Genomic DNA, 21,203 nt, shown 5'->3' with positions numbered 1-21,203 from the left:
GACCATTCCCTTCCCCCTCACGCCCAGTGGTAACTGACAGAACAGAACCTGTGCAGACAGGCCAGGCCTGTGGTGCCCTCCTTACTGATGGAGCCACCCACAAGCGCTGACGCCCCACACTCAGTCCTCTACACCTCTAGTGAGGACTGGCCAGCCTATTCATGTCCATTGCTCTGTCCTTGACTACACATTCTCATGTTCCTCTTAAAATGAAAACTAGAAACTTTACATGGTTATAAAACACTCAGATGAGAGCAGGACTATTTCTGTTTCATCACTGTATCCTTTTGATCCATCTCAATACACATTTGTCACAATTCTCAGTACCAACACTACTGCTGAGTCGCTCCCGGGGCCTCTCATGGCCCTTTATTTTCCCCAAGACTTCTATTTTATGTCTGCTTAATCCAGGTCTGTTTCCAGTCTTAACCTAGATTTTAATCCCCAATTATATTTCCTTGCACCTGTGTAATCAAATATTACCCTGTCTAGGCAGCAGTCCATTCCTCTACTTTTTCTCATTTTGGATTTCATTTTATTTGTGATTTATGAGTGGCCCTGCCTGACCTGAGGTTAAAATGAACAGGTTTTTAATTCCATCATCTAAAATCAAGGATGAAGATACTAAATAAACCCAACTCTAGAGTCAATCCCTATGGCTGATAGGTCCCCGATAGTGTACCTCCTAACAATACCAGGTGCCATATTCTTAACTCATTAATAAATATGTCTCATTAAATGGATTTAAGCATTCTATGAGCTCCTGATATAAACTAGCATCTAAGATTCCCATTTATCTATTAGTCATGTCACATAGTTTCTTTTAAACTATAAATATTCTTTTTTTTTTTTTTAAGTTTATTTGAGAGAGAGAGACAGAGAGAATCTCAAGCAAGCTCTGCACTGTCAGCACGAAGCCCAATGCAGGGCTTGAACCCGCGAATTGTGAGATCACGACCTGAGCCGAAGTCAGACGCTTAACCAACTGAGCCACCCAGGAGCCCCAAAACTGTTAATATTCTGTAGGTTGTTTTAGTACAAATGTCTCCAGGCTTCTTGAGACTGAGGTACCTGTCAACATTCTCACATGCCAAAAACATCAAGGAGTTTTGGTACTTCTGGGCAGTGTCCGATGATAAAGCAGACATGTTCACTACAATCACATTTTCCATGAGAAACCTGGCAATCTTTTAAAAATGTCCAATTTCTCCTCCTCATTTAGATAAGGCCTACCTCCTTTCGCACATGGTTGCAAAGTTGGGATTATAAACATTTGATATATCAGCCATCAGTGGAGGGAATTTTTAGGAGTTGAGTTTATTAATCTCACACAGGCTCACAGATGTTGGACAGTCTACATCTTATACCAAAGTTGTTTTTTTTTTTAATGTTTGGTTATTTTTTTGAGAGAGAGGGAGTGCACATGCAGGAGGGACAAAGAGAGACAGGGAATCCCAAGCAGGCTCCCTGCTGTCAGCACAGAGCCTGACATGGGGCTAGATCTCATGAACTATGAGATCATGACCTGAACCAAATATCAAGAGTTGGATGCTTAACCAACTGAGCCACCCGGGCACACCCCCAAAGCTGCCTTTCTTGACTATGCTATACCACAGATAAAACATTATAGAGTTGCCTTGTGAAGTCCTGGTCTATGGAAGGGCTAGGAGCGTCTTGGAGAATAAAGTCCAGAGTCTAGCAATACTGTGAAAGCAAAAGAAAACAAGACCACAAACACTGTTTTGATGCCACATCCTGCAGAATCCTCAAGGGACTCCCATTATAATCAAACTAAACTACACTCTTAGCTAGGAAACTCTTCATACACCTTATCGCCAATGATACCTATCTGAATTCTGTCTGGCAAACAAAGCTGGGCACACACTTAACCTTGAAACCCCACACATGCCACACCTGCTCCCACACCCTAGAGTCGCTCTACTGATGGCTGTTTATGCACCTTCCAAATAGCATAAACCCTAATTTCAACTCTCTGATCACCCTTCCCATAGCCCTGTACAGATTTCCACATGGCTATGGTTGGTTTTGGTTAATTAGGGGAAGAGTTGTCTACACACCTGAAATGCCTACCATCGCAGATTTGCAGTGGTGCTATTTTATAAAACCATGTTCCCCAATTCGATTCCCTTGTGTAAGATATAGTAACTCTAACCTGCAGAACATCACTCCATCTGCACCTTTACCGTTCACAGACATATGTGGATGCTGCTGTGAGTCACTTACAGTGTATACGTTTGTATCCACCTATTTTCTCTCCTAGATCACATACTCTTTAGACAGTTCAAACGATTTTTACCTGTCCCCACTACAGCCTTCACTCAAACCCTAAGTCATAGACCACACAGAAATACAATATATAGATTTAGGTTAAGGTTGAACAGAGATACAAGAGTTGAAAAGCCTTAGAAGCTGTTTCTCTGATATCACCCTGGGGCCCCGGGCACCCTACATTCTCTGTCTTATGCACAGACCTCACGAGAATCAACTTCGCCCCCAGGTGGGTTTTCTCTAGCAACTGCCCCTAGAACACAGATGGGAAAGATGGCAGGGCATTCAGAAACCTGACTTGGAGGACTGTCATAGGATAGAATGAACACTGGGTTCTAGTCCCAAATCTACCATTACTGCAGACAAAAAGCACGGTTTTAACCTCTCTAAGCTTGTTTCCTCATCTGTAAAATGGACGGTAAGATCTATGTCCCATGTGCCTCACAGGATTGTTTTGAGGAGCCACTAAGAGGAATTTTGTGAAAACCGTCTATAAATTAAGAAGGAGAGTTCATTAACTTTCCTGACCAAGATCTCAGACACCACATGCACTGCTTACTTTATAGGCTCATAAGTGAATGGAAAGGAAGAAAGTGCTCATGTTGTCAGAGCCCCCAGGGCTTCCTAGGGACTTACCCTCCTCTTCCTCACTGCTTCCTGTAGGGCCATCTGGCAGTTTGGAGCGGCTGGCCAACTTGTCACTTGTTGTGGCCATGGTGAGAAGAAAGGCATAGCCCAGAAACAAGGTTTTGTTAAGGGGCAAAGGCCCTCTCTGCTCTTCCAAGGCAGAGGGTTCACCCATGTTGTCTCCACTCTCACAGGGGCTCACAAACTCTCCTGCCCCCACTGCACCTGGAAGGGATGGAGACACAATTACTAGAAGGATACAGACCACTGCCTGGGCATGACAGGATGGGTAGGCAATGTCCTAACCAGGTTTTTTGAGCTACTGACCAAAGACCATTCCTATGGACCCCTATTGGGTCCCAGGACCCAATTTACAATGCAGAGAAATTTTACGTATTTAAGTTTTATACAGTCATGACGATTTATAAATGAATATCAACTAGTATTGTTTTTATACAGCCAAACTAAATACTTCTGGGATCTGAAGAAAGTAGTGGTTCTAATACAAACAAAGTTTAGGTAAGAGTGAAAAATACTTAGAAATCTTCAGCCCACTTTCTCTTGCTCAGTGCTCTGATTTCCCCAGGATATGTGATATTTTGAAACAGCCCTTAAAAACAAAAAAAACAACAACAAAAAACCCATTTTTTTTGTTACCAAGAAGTGTACCCAGCAGATACTCCCACCCTATGCCTAACCATCACCAGAACGGTGCACAGAATACTTGGTAATAAAGTGTTCTTACTCACTGATGGAGCTACAGCAAAACAGCCTGCTTCAATTATCCCAGTTTCCAACCCCTGGGGGTAAGTGCACCGGCCAGCCCAGGACTCCCAGAACACCCATGCTACGAGTGCCCCAATAAGTCCTCAAGAAGAAAACAAATACCTGATTTGAAGAAGCGGAATCATAGCCTCATTAGGAGGCTAAGATGACAGACAGGTCATGCCTCCCTAAAACAAAACCAGCAGGAGGAGAACAGTCTGATGTAGTATGTATAAGCCTGGACTTCAAAGTCAAACTGCCTGAGTTTGAATTCTGGATTACTAGGTCACCTTGGTAAAGTTAGCCAACTTTTCTGTACCTCAAACTCTTCAACTAGAAAATGAATTCTAGCATCTAAACCTCATTGGGACTATTTGAAGTAATGTCGAAGGACTTAGTTCCATGCCTCACATACCCTGAACACAACAGAGGTGCTGGACACATATGGAGATGACACAACGCAAATATACAGGAAACCAAAGGAACTCTGGTGCTAGGACAGCGCAACAACCGATGAACCCGCTCAGTCTGCTGCACTGAGAGAGCTCCCTCAGGGCAGACACTGAGGACTTTACACCTGTGTCTCCAGAACCCACAATGGCTGGGGCTGGATATTAGAGACTCCGTGAACAATAGACGGATGAATTCCTGTTAATATGAAACATGAATGCGTGGAAAGGAGGTGTTTGAGGAACAGTACAAGGAGATGCAGACTGAGGTACTAGCTTTCAGTAGGAAGTCTGGGAGAGCCAGAGGGCCCTGAGCGCAAAAAGACTCAGGAAGCAGAGCTTCCTGAGGTAGAAGAAGGTGCCAGATAAAGGAATCTGCTTAAAATTCACTGCTTCTTTCCCTCCTGGAACTTACACAGAACTCAATGAATGTTTCCAATCAAGACCTAGTGTCCTATCTATCTCCACTGGACTCTGCTGGGAGATGTCTAAAGGTGGATGCAGTAAGCTGAGTACTACCTGTGCTTGTGCAGGATCCCAACTTTGTAGCAGGACAGAGCGGCCATTGCCACTTATCAGGCTCCTTCTCTCCAGCAGCTGGCCCTGCATTCCACAGGGGTCTGAGGGAGGATGAGGCAAAAGGGAGTACTCACCAGGTTTCACAGTGGCAGACTTCCGGCCTCGCTTGGCAGGGGACCGTTCTTCTTCAGAAGTGATCAGTTTTCTTTTGCCTGAGAGAACTCCCGAGGAGGCACGAGGGCTGTCTGTAATCTTGCGGGTAGGGGTTGTGCTGCTGCTGCTGCTGGAGGCAGTAGGGGTAGCTGGGGAGCTGATGTTGCTGCGCCGTTTCCGTTTCCCTTCCACCAAATTGTCTATGATAGGATAAGTCAAAGGTTGGTCAACTCCCATGGTCTGAGGCCCTGGACTCCAAGAAGCTGGGCAGAGCCTGATTTAGATATCACCACACCCTCTCCTCCACCTCCTATGAGAACAGGAAACCTCTTTTAAAGCTGCCATTCTGTTTCAGTCTCAGCCATGACTGAAATGTATCTGGTCCCCTGAAGAACTGGGGAGACCAGAAGAATCTGAGGATTTAGCATGTGGTCCTGGGAAGGAAACAGAGATAGGTGGTGGCTCCAGAAAATGGCAGCTCATTAGCATCTCATAAACCACACAGGACTTGTAAGATTTAGCGAAGCATCCTGATTGCTCTAGAAACCGCTCTTCCCACCACAAACAGGACAGGGGCCCGGAGCTAGGAAACAAAGGTCTTACCTAAGCTGATATCTGCTGCCTTGGTAAGGGGTGTTACTGCCTCATATGGGCCAAGGCCATACTGCTCTCGCAGTCTATTTCCTTGCTCCAAGGACAGGATGACGGCCATTCGCTTGTACCACTTCCTTTGGCCTTCTTTTTCAATGCTATAGTAGAGCTCTCCAGACTCCTTCCTATGCCCTTTCACCACTCCTGGGTGGGAAAAACATAAGAGCAGCCTGCTATTGTTTTAGGTTGCTTGGCAGCCACTCACAGTGGGTCTGCACAACAGGTTGTGTCAGGGCATCAGGAAGTCCGACAGTGGACTGAAGTTAGTACTGAAATCCCAGCTGTCAATCTCAGATACCACCACCACTTAAGAATATATGTAGCTACAACCCTGAGATTGGGACATGGAAAGATTCTCAACAGAAGGAATCCTTTGGTTATAAAATAAAGCCTCCTAAAAGCCAGCATTTATGAGTTATTAGAGGTTCAATTATTTCTTGAAATGACATGTGGTTTCTTAATAATCCCATTATAAATTACTAAACCTTTCTTTCTTGGTTTCTTTGGAAACAGTGATAATTCTTGAGCTAAGCTGTAGGTGAAAGATGACTTAACTCGAAGAGAGTAAGACAGAGCATGTGTCTGTGTGGCTAAATCAAAATAGAGATACAGAGCAAAGAAAGGAAAAAAACACATAAATTCTGCCTCCCCTGACTAATCTTCCCTATTATCTACTTTCTTGCTCTTGCTCTGCTTCAGAACCTAAAGGCCTTTAGGTTACAAGGAACACAATGTGGAATATAAAAGGGAACAGGGCTAGAATTTAGGAGACCTGAGCCTAGGCCTAATTCTGCTACCACCAAACTGTGTGATCTTGGGCAAGACCCATTTCCAAACCTGTAAAAAGATGATACTCCTCCTCCTCTATCCATCAATAAACAACTTATATACCTGCTATACACACACACACACACACACACACACATACACACACACACACACTATGTATATAACATAAAAACAAGGCATTTTCATGAACACCTCTTCATTCTTATAAAAGAAGAGTCCGTTTGTTCTCTCCCACTGGTCTGTGCTTGAATGAAGGGCTAAAAGAAACCCAGAGCATATGCCACCAAGGAAAGAAATACAGACGTGAAAGCAGGCCTTGGTTCTCTATTTATGCCACAGAATCACTCCCCTTCCCCTTGCTGCTTCATCGTCTGGCTTCAATCTCTACCAGCAAACTAAGTCACAAAGACCCCTTTCAAGAGTACAATGAAGCCCAAGGCCAAGAATATACTTCACACTGATGAAGAGCTACGTAACTCGAAGCAGTCTAGTGATGATGTTAGTAGACAGCCTTGATAAATGAGACACAAGAGACACCCCACCCACCCCTTGATGCCATAATTCACACTGGATACAGAACTGTCTCTTGGTCTTAAGAGGACCTCCAAGACAGGCTTTAAACCTAATGGATACATTTGATACAATGGATATATTTGATACAAACTATGTAAGCCAAGGGTCATAAAAGACCTACATCCACATGCTACTAAATGATGCCACCTAAAGCTAAGTGTTACCCAGGACTAGAAGGTAAAGATTAACAATGAAATAAAGGGGCAAAAAATTACTCAGGAGTCCAAATCACAAGAAAGTCTGAGGAGACTTCACCAGAGGCATTTTTGCCCATTATATCCCAATTTATGTTCCAAAAAATCTCCAGACAGGATGTTTTTAAATGACAAACTCAACACATTTATCTCCAAATTAGCTCAAAAAGAGGGAACATATTCAAAGAACTGGCACATGCAACAGTCATAATACAAATATCTCATTATCAGAGGAACTGGCTACTTAAAAATTTTTAATTTTTTCAAACCAGACAGTAAATGGTTGCTGTGCAGACATAAAAATATAGTACTAACGACGTCTTCCTAAGCAAAAATATCTCAATATATCTGCTACACTCACCTACTAGATTCCTAGCAAGGCAGGTACTAAGTTTAAGTCAGTGGTGAAAGAGCAGATAAATCGAAAGGGAAAAACACTAACTTTACAGTGGAGAAATCGGGCAAATACTTTAAGTAAGTGATAAAGGTTAACGTGACTAGTGATGTCCTGTGGATGTCATAGGCCTCAATCCTCCGTGACATAATGAAAAGGGCACTTTACCTCCATAGCATTCTTTTCAAAACCTATAACTCCAATATAAAACAAAAGGTGAGACAGACCAGAACTGAGGGACAAATATCTGACCATATGCTCCTTAAAACTGTCAAGGCCATGAAAAACAAGAAAAGATTCAGAAACTGTCACAGATCAAAGGACACATGAAGACTAATGGATTGGATCCTGGAATAGAAGAAGGATATATAAAACCTGATAAAATGCAAATAAAGTCTGGAATTTAGTTAGTTAGTAAGGAATCAAGGTTGGTTTCTTAGTTTTGACAAATGTACCATGCTATCATAAGATGTTAACAAGAGTGGAAGCTGGCTGAGGGGTAGTTGAGAACTTCTCACATTATCACAGTATTTTGTACTTTACACAGCAGTCTGTACATTTTCTGTAAATATATTATTCCAAAGTAAGTTCAGGGGTACCTGGGTGGCTCAGTCAGTTAAGCGTCTGACTTTGGCTTAGGTCACAATCTCACAGTTTGGTCCGTGAGTTTGAGCCCCACATCGGGCTCTGTGCTGACAGCTCAGAGCCTGGAGCCTACTTCAATTCTGTATCTCCCTCTCTCTGCCCGTCGCCGACTTGTACTTTGTCTCTCTCTCTCTCTCAAAAATAAATATTAAAAAAAAAATTCTTTTAAGTTAATTCAAAAATAAGCAACAAATGAAAACAAAAAGCCAGTGTGAAAGTACCTCACATAGTAGGAATGGAATTTGTAGCTTTGGAGACCCCTGAAGAAGAGTAGTTGGGCTGAAGAGAATGCCCTTGGTAATTACTGACTGGAGAGAGGACTGGCCCAGGCACACTAAATCTCTTACAGACACCACTCCCTTTATTACCTGCACTGAAATACTCATCCTCCGAGAGGGCTGTCACTTCCGTATCCAGTGGGATGGGGTCACACAGCAGAATGTCTTTGCCCAACACATCACACTCGTACCCATCATCAAAGAGCAATTTATACTTCCCAGCTCCGACATCACGAGTGATTTTCCCAGAGTAAAAATAGCCATTGGACGACCACTTGGCTACAACACGGAGTCCCACAAAGCTATTTCCTGGAGAGGAGGCATCTAAGCCATCAGAATGGCCAGTAGCAGCCTGGAAAGGAATCTCTGGAGAGTCACTTCGACGCAAAGCACCGGCACCCGTGTCTGCTCGCCTGGTGGAGTCCGGCACTCGGGGCACAATACGAGTGAAGGATTTATCATCTGGTGACATGCTGGGTGATATGTCCTCTATGCCCAAGGGGCCAGGAACAGCTGTTTCTCTAAACAAAGATAAGAGATAGGAGAAGGCAGTTAAAATAAGAAAAGTTTCTAACTGCCAATTTTCCCACTCCTTTGTCCATGGGTCTTCCTCAGCCCATTCTTGGAGGACCCCATCACAGGCCTAAGCCTGGTTTCTCGGTGGCCTCTCTGATCCCTGCCCGCTCCCAAGTCAATGTGGACCCCTCGTGTCCCTCCTGACACCCCACATACTCTCTACTCCCCTCTCTTCTCTCTACTCCCTTTTTTTCTGCATAAGTCATAGACTAAGTATATCTCACACTACCCGGGTACCTGGTTCCAGTGGTCCGAGAAGGCGGGCGGCCCCTTCGCCCGCGCCCACGAGGCGTGACTGGAGCCTTCCCTCCCTGTCTGATGCCAAGGCCTGCATCACCATCCTCCTCACACACTGGCGCCCCTGTCTGACTGACCCCTTTTCTAGGACTAGAGAATGAAGACAGGTTAGTCTGACAGCACCTGCTACTGGATCCTTTCTCCACAAAGTCTCCCCGTGGCCCTTAAACCACATGCCAGGCCAACATGTATTAGACCTCCAACACAGCAGGAAGCTGGCCTGCACACCCACCACCAAAATATCAGCCAGGGAGTAGGAGTGTAGGATAACGAGTAAAGGACATCCTCCTCTATGGAAGTCTATTCCCTCCTGACAAAGCTTCCTACTGTTGCCCTCAAAAATAGCACACCCATTTCTTCCCTGCCTTCTCTTCTACTACAGGCTCTAGACACCTGCAGAGGATAACAAAAAGCTAAGGATGTATCAGGTTGAGGGTACTACCCTAAACTTTTTGCACTCCCAGTCAAAACACTACAGGCTACAGAAAATGGGGGTGGCAGCAGCATGTGCCAGCATTCTCAAAGTCCCCTCACCTGTTTTTCTACATTTTCTTAGGAGTCTAGCTCTCAAAGGGCTCCACCCTTTCTCCCATGCAAACCCAAACAGGAGAGGAACAAAAGGGGAGGAAGAATATTTGAATTTTCCTAGTTGGAGGATGGTGGGGGGGGGGAGGGGGGATTTCCCATTACTCCCCTTTTCCTGTGATATTAAAATGTCAGCAACCCTGCCCCTGCTGTAGCTCTCTCTCTCTCTGGAGACCCTGTCTGCACCTCAGTTTTCCTGGGCCTCCTCGGGAGCTGGGCAAGGCAAAATCTGCGGGTTCTGTCCCGCTGGTTTTCCCTTTGAGTGGTCCGGCTCCTCTCCCTGAGCTGCCACTGCTGTGCATGGCTGAGAGACTCGTCCCACTTGACGTGCGGTGTAAGCTGGATGCCTTGGAGGAGAAGGAGCTGATATCCCCCAGGTCACCTGAGGAGCCCCCCGTCTGTGAAGGGGAAACTTCGGTTTCACATTCCTGACACTCTACAATTGGCTCTTCAGTCTCCTGCAAGGAAGAAATGGATACAAAAGCTAAAAGAAGCCACAACAACATCATGCTCATGTGGTGGCTAAAAAATCCTAGAGATGGCAAAAAATTTCAATTCAGAAATGTGGGCATCAGGAGGAGACTTTCTGGATTAATGGAAATGTTCTGGATCTTATTCTGAGCAGTGGTTACACACAATTAATTGTTGAGAGCCACTGAACATTTAAGACCTGAGCATTCTACAGGGAATATATTATATCCCAATAAAATATAAATAAAGGTTGCACTGGATTGGAAACAAAGAGATCTCTATTATGAGCTAAGTTATCTTTTTACTGGACAAGTTCACAATCTTTGCCTACTGAGAAGACAGCAAGAATTGTAACCCAGACATTTTCTGTCTGGGAGAAGAGAGGTAAGGAGGAAGGAAGGTTAGATAAGGAAAACAAATGGTTAGGAGCCGTTCTGGGTATTTCATCAGCAGTGGGTAGCATGACATGTTTTTTGAAATCAGGTTATTTTACATTACTTTTCAGTAAATGATACAGGAAATAGAAAATTATAGGCAAAAATAGGCTAAAAATAGTATTGTTTATAAAAATGAAAAACAGAATGGTAATAATCAAAATGTACAAGGTTGCAGTATCTATAGAAGACAGGAATATCAAACTGACTTTATGTCTCATGCTCACTTTGATGGATTGGTAAGTGGTTAACTGGAGCTCAGTTTTAAACAGCCTTTGGAAGCTAATTCCCAGGCTTATGGGAAAAGGTTCTGGGGCCAAACAACAATGTCCTCTCTGGACACAGTATTGAGAAATTACAGCACACTTGCTTTCCTGTTCTAGACTATTCATGCATCACCATGCATATCATCAGAGAAGATATGGAGAAGTGTAAGACCCTCCCCTCAGAGTTTATAGCTTCTCTGGGCAGACAGTATGCAATGCACACACACTCAAATAATGCTGTAAGATAATTAAATGATTATTTTTTTTTTTTTAATGTTTATTTATGAGAGAGAGACAGAGTATGAGCAGGGGAGGGGCAGAGAGAGAGGGAGACACAGAATCCGAAGCAGGCTCCAGGCTCTAAACTGTCAGCACAGAACCTAACATGGGGCTCAAACTCATGAACCATCAGATGGTGACCAAAGCCAAAGTCGGACAATTAACTGACTGAGTCACCCAGGTATCCCCTAAATGATTAATTTTCACCACTCCCTTCTTGAAAATATCTCCTCCTTTGGAATCTACAAAGTCACTTTTACTTTCATTCCACCTCTTTTTTTTTTTTTTTTTTCATTCCACCTCTTTAAGGGCTACTTCGATATGTGCTTGTTTTCAGGTTCCTCTTTCTTCATCTGTTCCCTTAGACACAGTATTGTGCAGGACTCTGTTCTTCCTTTTCTTACTCTTCCGTGCTTTCCCTGGACAATCTCACCAGACTCATCCCTACCTATCTACCAACAATATAAGAATGACTCGGCTCCAAACTCACAAATAACTAAAAAACCCTTCCCTTTGGATATACTAAGGACACTGAAATTTAACCCAACCAAAACGCAGTGTCATCCTCTCTCCATTTCCTTGCCTTCAACGAATAAATCCTGGATATGACCGGTGCATCTCACAATCCCTAGAGCTCTATCAGAGACTGTTTTTTTTTCTCCACCAAACCCCAATTCAAGAGTTTGGAGATATGAGATGCCTGCGTGGCTCAGTTGATTTAGCGCCCGACTCTTATTTCAGCTCAGGTCACAATTCCAGGGTCGTGGGATTGTGCCTCACTCCACATTGAGTGTGGAGTCTGCTTAAGATTCTCTCCCTCTCCCCCATTCTGCCCCTCTCCCCCACTCACGGGCTCTTTCTCTAAAATAAATGAAATAAATTAAATTAAAAAAAAAAAGACTTTGGAGGTAAGAGGCAACTTTGCTCCCTATTGCCATCAACAGACCATTTCTATCTCCCACCTCTCGCTCCTACTAAACCACTATTTGCCATTTTGTTAAACTTTGCTCTCCCCTTCCGTTACTCACCAACATCCTCCCACCCACTCACTCTCATGGATGAAAACCTTAACCTCTGGCTCACAACCTCCCTTTTCTCCCCGTCCCTATTTCTGTCACTATTCTCTGTGGCTTACATCCATCAGATGACCCATCCAGCAACTCTCAAGTTCCTGATATAATTACCACCATTAACCATTTTCTCTGCCTCAGCCATCTATCCTCAGGGTCATTACCAGAAAGTGTACCACCTCCAAAAGGTATCAGTGATAAACATGACTTTCTCAAATCTCTGTCTCCTATCACCAACTTGCCTGCTATAGCCAGATTCAAGTCTATCTACTGAGATCCTTTGACTAAAGGAGGTGTTGTGAGCCCAGAACTGAAGTCAATCCTTTCACTTGAATATAGCAAACGTGTAGGGGCATGGCCAGCCTAAAAGGCTGGGATTCCAGGCTGTGTCTCTGTTGGAGAATATGCCCCAGGAACAGTAGCCAGCTACAACTGCCTTTGCAACTGTCCCACAGTTAAAGCCATCACTATTGTAATGACAGATCCAGGCTTGAAGGTGGCCTGTTATCATCTTTTTAACGTATTTGCTTACTTATCTTCCTGTGTGTCTTATACACTAGACTACAGAGACCCTATTAAGACAGCAATTGTAACCATCTTCTTTCCTGGGTATATCCTCCAAATCCAGCACAGTGCATGCCACAAGAGACCCTCAGTAAGTATTTACTGAATAATCTCTCTCAAATCAGTGTCCTATTTACATTCTCTGTCTCAGCATATGGTACCACTCTCTATCTCACTGCACAGGAAAAAGCCCACGTACCATGTTAAATTCCTCCCTCTCCCTGTATCCCCATTTAGGAATTCACCAGTCTATCAATTTCACCTTCTATGTACTTAATGCATCTGTCTCTCCTCTCAACCCCTACTGCCACTGTCCTAATGCAACACTCATTACCTCTTGTCTGAACTATGCCTCAACCCACACCAGTCCACTGTTAAACCGCTGCCAATCCGAACTTCCCAACATGCAAATCTGAGCATGTCACTCTTTTCTCCAAAATTCTTTAAAGGCATCTATCACACCAAAGATAAAAATCTAAATTCTTTTCTGTGGTATACAAAGCCCTCATACTTTGGGCCTTTACCAAACTCAACAGCATCCTTTCCTACCATTCGCTACCCTACTGTTTGTGTCATATTGAGCTTCTAAATATTCATTAAGCATGCCACATTGTCTACATAACTTTTCATTCTGCCTATGATGTCCTTCTTCCCCATGCCTCAATGTTATCTGCCACACTCTGGGAGCTACATATTCTGTGAGGTCTTTTAGCTACCTTCAGGTAAGCTGGTAGGCTCAGTCTCCTCTTTCTAACACATCTTGCCACCCTCTACAACAGCAACCAACAAGTTCTGGATTTGTTGCATGTCTATATAAGCTCCTAGAAAACAGGGACAGTGTCTTTTTATCTTCTTAGTTCCAGGGCCTGCCACAGTGCTAGGAACATAGTAAAAAAAAAAAAAAAAAAAAAAAAAAAAAAAAAAAGTTGCAGGTAAATAAATTAATAAAACTTCTAAAAGATAATAAGCAAAGAATACAAGCTATGAGGGAAGGTGTTCCTAGAGTCTTCTCAGGTCAAAAGACTAAAAACTAAACTAAACGTTTCATACCTGTGTGCTCTTTACTTTCTGTCTCTGTGCCTTTACTCACCAAACTTTCTGTATGGAATGCCTTTTCCCCTTATCTCCCAACATCTAAAACCTTCAGGGTCCAACTCAAATGCTTTTTGGACCTCATCCAGACAAACTAGTAAAATTCCCTTCAGAGGAGTTTCATCCTCATGTGAACTACCATATGCATCTTCCTTCTTGCACACATCACTTCACTCTTGAGAAGCAGCATAATGTAGTGGTTAGGAATGCAGGCTCTGGATCTAGACTGCCTGGAATTAGTTCTAGTTCCTCTGTTTATTAGCTATGTAACCTTATGCAAGTTATTTTAACTTAATCCTCAGTTTCTTCATGTGGAAAATGTGATAACAGTATCTAACCCACAGCTTAGTTGTGAGGATTGAATAAGTTCCATCACTAAAGTCCGTACAGTAGTGCCTTACATATAGTTAGTACTACAGAAATGTTAGTTGCTATTATTACTGTATTTAATTATGGTAATATTTCCCAAACTATATTCCAAAGGGGTATAATAAGTATTATCTTTAAAAATGTTCAGTTGATGCGGTGCCTGGGTGGCTAGGTCAGTTAAGCATCTGACTTTGGCTCAGGTCATGATCTCAGTTTGTGAGTTCGAGCCCCGTGTCAGGCTCTGTGCTGACAGCTCAGAGCCTGGAGTCTGCTTCAGATTCTATGTCTCATCCTCTCTCTGCCCCTCCCCCACTTGTCCTCTGTCTCTCTCAGTCTCTCAAAAATAAATAAATGTAAAAAAATAAATAAGTAATAAAAAAGTTCAGTTGTCAAGTTTGGTAACTTCTATGTTAAACAATAAAATAGACATCTTTAATAAAGGACTTCTTAGAGCCTTTAACATAATAGGCACTGTGAATTTCCATGGGGGAAGGGAAGTTTTACAGCATTTGGTATTTCTCAAACTTATTACCATGGAACTTTTTCCCCCCTCAGAGTATCTAAAAGGCCTGTTTCCAGAAATATACTTTTGAGAGCACCACATCAAATAATATAGTAACATGTATAACATTTTAAACTACAAGAGTTACAAAAACTGTTCATGAAATCAAACTGTTTTTCTAAAGCTGCTAATCTCCTGATTTTTCTAAAATAGTAGCAATATTGAAAAAATTCCACAAACATAAAAATTGAAGATGAATTAACATCTGGGATTTTGGTGTACAATAAAATACACAAGAAAATTTCTCAAACTAAAGTCAAATGCTTTCTGACATGAGGGCCACAATGGCCCATTAGTGAACAACTGCAATAATGTGTTCCATTTAATAAGACTATATACATATCAGAGTTTAATTCTCCCTGGTCTCAACTTCCCATATGGCTATCTGGCAAATTTTTTAAGATGTGCCTAAGTATGGCAACAAGGCCTAAGGAAGGAAGGAAGTACCTGTGCCTCTCATCAATTAATAAAATGGGTTCCCAGAAATTAACATATGTACCAAGATAGTGCCACATCTTTAATTCTTGAAAATCTGATTTCAGCCAGTATTGAGATATAAACAGTCAGCATATGATGCCGTCCAATCTAACAGTGAATAAATGCTGATATTTTCCAACACTGGGAATGAGTCCATAATGAATCCTACTAAGACATAAAGGTGCATCTCCTACAAACAGGTCTATAACCACACATGGATGGAGACCAAGAAAGGACACCATGAGCAAACGTGACAACAAGTGAGAAAACATGGAGCAAAGCAAGGAGTTCTAAACCTCTTTAGTTTCCAAGAATTAAAAATAATAGATAAAATGTAGTTATAACATAACAGAGATTTATCAATCTGTTCTTTACGAAACAGAAACCATGATGGGACTGGTTAAATAAGTGGCCAGAGGTTAAACAGTAAACTCGTGGTTGGGAAAAACACAGAATTCAAGACTCTCCTCTCTTACCAGATTCTTAAATCTTTCTCACAAGATGAAGGAAAACAAAGAAGCTAGTTGCACAAGAAAGGCGGGAAGGGGTGGAAGTGGAGAGCCAGGGAATTTTTTCTACTGAAAGAAATTTGCCACATAGACCTAAGTATGCATTACCTCAGTTACTTTTCTTTCTACTTCTGTTCCATCCACATAATACACATCTGTGATGACACGGGTGACAAGTGTGCGAACCTCACGGATTGTCCTCATGTGGCGATGCAAGACATGGCCATGTGGAGGCTGAGGCATATCAAACTCTTCCTCGCCCTGTGGCAGAAAAAATAGAACACAAGCATAGGTATCACTGCAAAGTGGCAGAATCAAAAATCAACTGCTTCATGATAGGCAGTGTTCAGAGGTTCCATGAATCTAGTGTGATGGAATTTTCCAGTTGCTTTATTTTTGTATTCACCTATAGATAAGAACAGGGATGGACCAGCTATATAGCCAGAGGCTAGGAAGAGTTTGTATCAGTTATCACTTAAAATAACCTATTTCTGTCTCAATCAAAATTGTAACATCTAGCACTTATATCTAGGATATTTAAGTGAAACTCTGACCTCCCCCCCACAAAAGTACATTTACATTATAATCCTTCTGATTTTGAGGCTGACTTATCAATCAGTATATAAACTTATACTTGCAACATCTCTTTAAAAAAAGGCAGGCATATTTTTAAAACTTTATATAAAAACAAGAGTATCTGTTAATCTCAGTGCAGTCTGTTTTTCCTGCTTTAGTAAATCAGAACTATAGTTTCTTTATGCCTAGAACAAGATACACAGATTTTTCTCAGGATTAAATATGGAATATTTAATCTCTTCCAAATAACAGATTGTAACTTAAGAGCCAAGCTAGTCCCCGTAAAAGGATTCTGTATTTACTTGTATCATAAAGGATTAATTTAACAGCTTAAATAAATAGCTTAAATAAGCCCTGCATTTTTGTTTACATGACAACTGCTATCCACATGTTTTCTCATAACACATATACCACATTTAACAGCATCCACACCCTCCCCTCAACCCCACCGGTAATTCTGAGGAGAAAATGCACACTTTTTTTCTCCCACCTTATTTCCCCATAGCAGACTGATTTTTTCTTTCAGCATTGTCAAGGTATTCAAGTCTTTGAAAAGAACTATATATATTACTGCAATGACGATGATCCTGGGTTTTCACTGACCAATGTGGTAGTGATAGTAATTTACCTAAAGCTTTCAATAATTTACCTGAATAATTCCCACTCCAACTCCATCTTGGGGGTAAAATATCCACTAAAATGGAAATGTAAATTATGTGAATAAATATAAATAAAAAGCATGGAAACTTAGATCCACTAATTCCTTAAAATACTTCTATATATATAATTCTGGCTAATGAATGGCCAGAGCACTGGTCTGTTACATCTCAATCATCAGGGTGCCCCTGCATCAGAACCATGACAGCTGGACCTCCTGCCCTCACACACAGACAGGCAGGTCCAGGATCACACATGTCTAAAAGGTTTCAGGGATACATAAAGCACTCCTTGTATTCAGGCTTCTCAAGAAGTCTTCCTGTATTTTTCCACTACAACAGCCAGACAAATGATCATTTCAAGACAGACACTTAAATATGACTGATAGAATAAGAAAGGAAAGAAGGAAAAGGGGGCAGATAAAAAGAAATCTATGCTTACTCTCTCTTCAAATAGTCTTCTGAAAAGAGGTCTCTGTAAAGATAAATAACTTGAAGATCTTGTCATCATAAAAGGAAGATAAGAAAATGAAAACAAAACCATACTTTCCTTCATTAAAAGCCTAGCTCCAGGCCCACTGGATAAAGAAGTCAAACTTTAAGCAATGTCAAAGGTAGGCTGCCTATGCTTTTCTCCCCACTGGCCTCAGTCCTACCCAGAATGCAGGGGATACAAAAGCACTGACACCTGGAAAACCTCCAGAAAGCATTCCTCATTTTCCAACCATTCTTCAAAAGACAGCACACCAATCTATATTTTCTGTTACCGCGCCCACCCCATCTCTGTTTTTTCATTGTAGTATAATACACGTAACATGTAATTTACCATTTTAACCATTTTTAAGTAGACAGTTTGTGACATTAAGTACATTCACATTGTTGTGCAAACATCACCATATCCACCTCCAGAACTTTTCATCTTTCCCAAGTCAAACTGTACCTATTCACCTAGATTTTTCTAGCACCTTTCTTAACAGGAGCAACTAGCTCTTTAAAAAGTTATTTCACTCCATATGACACAATAGTAGTACAGTATCAGCAGTGGCTTTGTTGGTGGTAACAGCAGTATTTAAAATAATAATAATCAGTAGGTAGCAGCAGCAGCAGCCCATATATATTGAACATTTACTATGTGCCAGATCCAGTGTGGAGAACTTTATCTAATTTAATCCTCGCATATTCCAGATAAAGTGGTCTGACTCCAAAGCCTAGGCCTAACTGCTCTGGCTCACCGGTTCCTGCTTTCATCAACATGAGATAGGGGCAGGGATTATTTCCCTACTTTACAGAGGAAAAATGTTAAGTAAGGAAAATATAATCTAGTGGCTTCAACGAGATTGCTATCTTTAGGATCAAGTTTAATTCTTTTTATAAAGGCAGAAAAGTTATTTATAGCAGAATGCCAACACTTTAAGGGTAAAAACAAGTGCAAAATAGGGTCTGATCTACTGTAACCCCTATATTCAAAAGGCTATTCTATCTTCAATCTGTACAAACTGATAAAGTCTTAGGTCTCAGAGACCATGTTATCAAAAAGGCTAATAACATAAACAGAATTTCTGGAGTTCCTGGAGAGGCATGGATAAACAGAACAAGACTACACAGGCCATGATTATCAAATAGAAAAGCAACATAGCATAATGAAAAGAATACCGATTCTGAAGTCAGATATGCTGAGTTCAAATTCCAGTTCTGCCACCTACTGATGGCAAAATCTTGGGCAAGTTACTTAACCTCTCTTCAGCTTGATTTCTTTACCTGTGAAATGGGAATAATAATACCAACCTCATGGGTTGTCTTGAGCACAATGCTGATACACTGTAGGTGTTCAATAAAGAGGAACTATATTATTTTTATAAAACAAACAAGTTGGAAAATTAGAATGAGACGCACATCACTAATGAAGCTTTCCTAGGCAGATTCCAAGTGAAGACGATCTACCACAGCAACTAAAAAGGCAGTTTAACCCCTATTAGTAATTTCCAAATTTTCCCTACCATGGAACCCACTGCCACCTGACGAAATTGAACTTCCTCTTATTTCTTAACAAGTACATTTCTACCACCACCTCTTAATTCGATTGTTACTACTACCTACTCCCTTACTCTATTCCCAAGAACCTGTTGCTCCTCCAGCCTCACTTCCACCACCCCTGATCCTTTTCCTCCCGTTATGTCTAGCTGCAGCCTGTGCAGTCCTCACCGCCTGAGGACACCCCCTTCCTCTATTTCTCTTACTGTTCTTGGTTTCCAATACTGTGCTACACTATCCTTCATGTTTCTTCTATCTCTTCTCCTCTGCTTCCTACTCCTTTAGTTCCTGGGAACTTTGGTGAAATAGACTTGGGAGAGAAGCAATTAGCTCCAATGTTTTTAAGGGAGGATGCAAACTGACAGCAGAAGGAAAAGATTAAATGTAGAAGAATATATCAGGGCCCAGTCTATATTTTTTGGCTTTTTCATCCAGTAAAGACCTACTTGATAAACTCTAGCACTATTTCATTTTCCTTAAGAGACTATCTATTGGATATAGCTACCCATAATTTTCACGACCCTATCTATCTTGGAAAAATTGTTTTTAATGACTGGTCTGCACAAAAGTGTTAAGAATTATCATTAGGTAGAAGTATCACAACTTAAATTCTCTGGGAATCCATAAAGTCAAAACAGGGCCCCTGAGATACCCTAGACGTTCTCTCACCTGGCTATGGAGCGACTCTGTATCATCCCCAGGAGCACTGACTGGTTTCTCACCACTCCCCCTGTCAGTCTGAACCATGGCATCTTGTTTTCCAGAGTTCTGGTCCACCGTACTGGTCCCCTGTTCACACACATTCTTTACAGTCTGAGTTGCTGCTGAAACAGTTTCTGGGACCCACAGAGAATGCTCTATGGTCTGGATTCCTATGTTATTTTGGCTGGGCCTTTCAATCAAGGCATTACTAGGTTTTTCCTGATTGGTATTTCGTCCTTCTTTCTGGCCTTCTAGCACATCTGTCTTCAATGCTTCCCCTTGAGGACTGGATGACCCCTGTGTAGCCACCTGCCGAGAGGCAGGAGATGGAGGGTCTTTGATAGGACAACTGGGCTGCATGGGCTGTTGACTCTGCCTGGTCCTTTGGTCACCTTCCAATCTTTCCTTTCCTTCTTCATCTTGAGTACTTGGAAAACTGAGCGAGTTCCCTCTGAAAATCAACCATATAAAGAAACCATGTCAAGTAAACAAGTGTGAGTTTGTGTGTGTACTAGCAAGGGAACCATAATTTGACAATATGAAAAATGTGGGAAAGGGAGAAAATATGGCGACCCAGCGTATCACCTTTCTCAACGTAATTTCACTCTTGAGAAAATAATGGTACATAGGACTCTATCACCATGATGATACGGTAGTCATAAAATTTAATCCCATCACTAGCTATGAACTCTGAAACTTGACACAGGAAAATAAGGTAAACAAAAAAATTTTAAGTCATTACTGAAGTCATAGTCAATGAAGGCTGTTTAGGGATCTACTTCATAAGAGATCAATTAGGTCAACATGTCTCATTTGGTTTTTATTGGTTCGAACATTCCTTAAATGACTGCTAGAATTTTAGATTCTCTTCTTCACCTCCACCCACGAACAACAAGCAAAAATTTTAGGAAAAGAAACTTCATCTATACAGGATAGAGTTATAGGTGAGGTTCGAGCTTTGCCAGATAAACTGGCATATCTTACAACTAACAATTCAGAATGACTTGATTCCTCTAAGAGAGTTCTCAAGATATAGCCTACTTCTTTTCATTTGGCTACACCAGGGATTTATTTATTTATCCCACAACCATTTGATTAATGTCTCCTATAAAACAGATACTATGAAGTCCTGAGGAGCCTAAGGGCTTTCTTATATGTCTTTAACCAGAACAAAAAGGCCCAGATTAACTCCAAGTGAGCAGGTAACATACATAGAAACTTGAAATTCATGTCTTAGGAGCACCTGGGTGGATCAATCAGTTGGAGCATCCGACTCTCGATTTCAGCTCAGGCCATGATCTTGTGGTTTGTGAGTTCAAGCCCTGCATCAGGCTCTCCACTGACAGACTGAAGAATCTCTA

The 21,203-nt window shown here is 41.9% G+C and overlaps 1 protein-coding gene across 11 annotated transcripts in view; it reads right to left on the bottom strand.

Moving 5' to 3' along the window:
- TP53BP1 (tumor protein p53 binding protein 1) overlaps window positions 1–21,203 on the bottom strand; it is a 94,859-nt gene that overhangs the window by 3,279 nt on the left and 70,377 nt on the right. For 8 of the 11 annotated variants that reach the window (XR_006704072.1, XM_045447970.1, XM_045447968.1 and 5 more), the window contains 8 exons: window positions 19,810–20,293; window positions 15,986–16,138; window positions 9,971–10,242; window positions 9,140–9,289; window positions 8,417–8,847; window positions 5,406–5,597; window positions 4,784–5,002; window positions 2,926–3,141 (listed from right to left, as the gene is read on the bottom strand). Coding sequence is in view for 9 of the 11 variants with exons in the window: in XM_045447970.1 (XP_045303926.1) it covers window positions 2,926–3,141; window positions 4,784–5,002; window positions 5,406–5,597; window positions 8,417–8,847; window positions 9,140–9,289; window positions 9,971–10,242; window positions 15,986–16,138; window positions 19,810–20,293 (2,117 nt within the window). In the remaining 2 variants the exon portion in view is untranslated. The other 3 variants (XR_006704073.1, XM_045447971.1, XM_045447973.1) reach the window with 3 other exon arrangements.

Source organism: Leopardus geoffroyi, chromosome B3 (genome assembly GCF_018350155.1).
Source record: "Leopardus geoffroyi isolate Oge1 chromosome B3, O.geoffroyi_Oge1_pat1.0, whole genome shotgun sequence".
NCBI lineage: Eukaryota > Metazoa > Chordata > Mammalia > Carnivora > Felidae > Leopardus > Leopardus geoffroyi.
The sequence above is the reverse complement of the archived record's forward strand: the minus strand, read 5'-3'. Positions and strand labels throughout refer to the sequence as shown.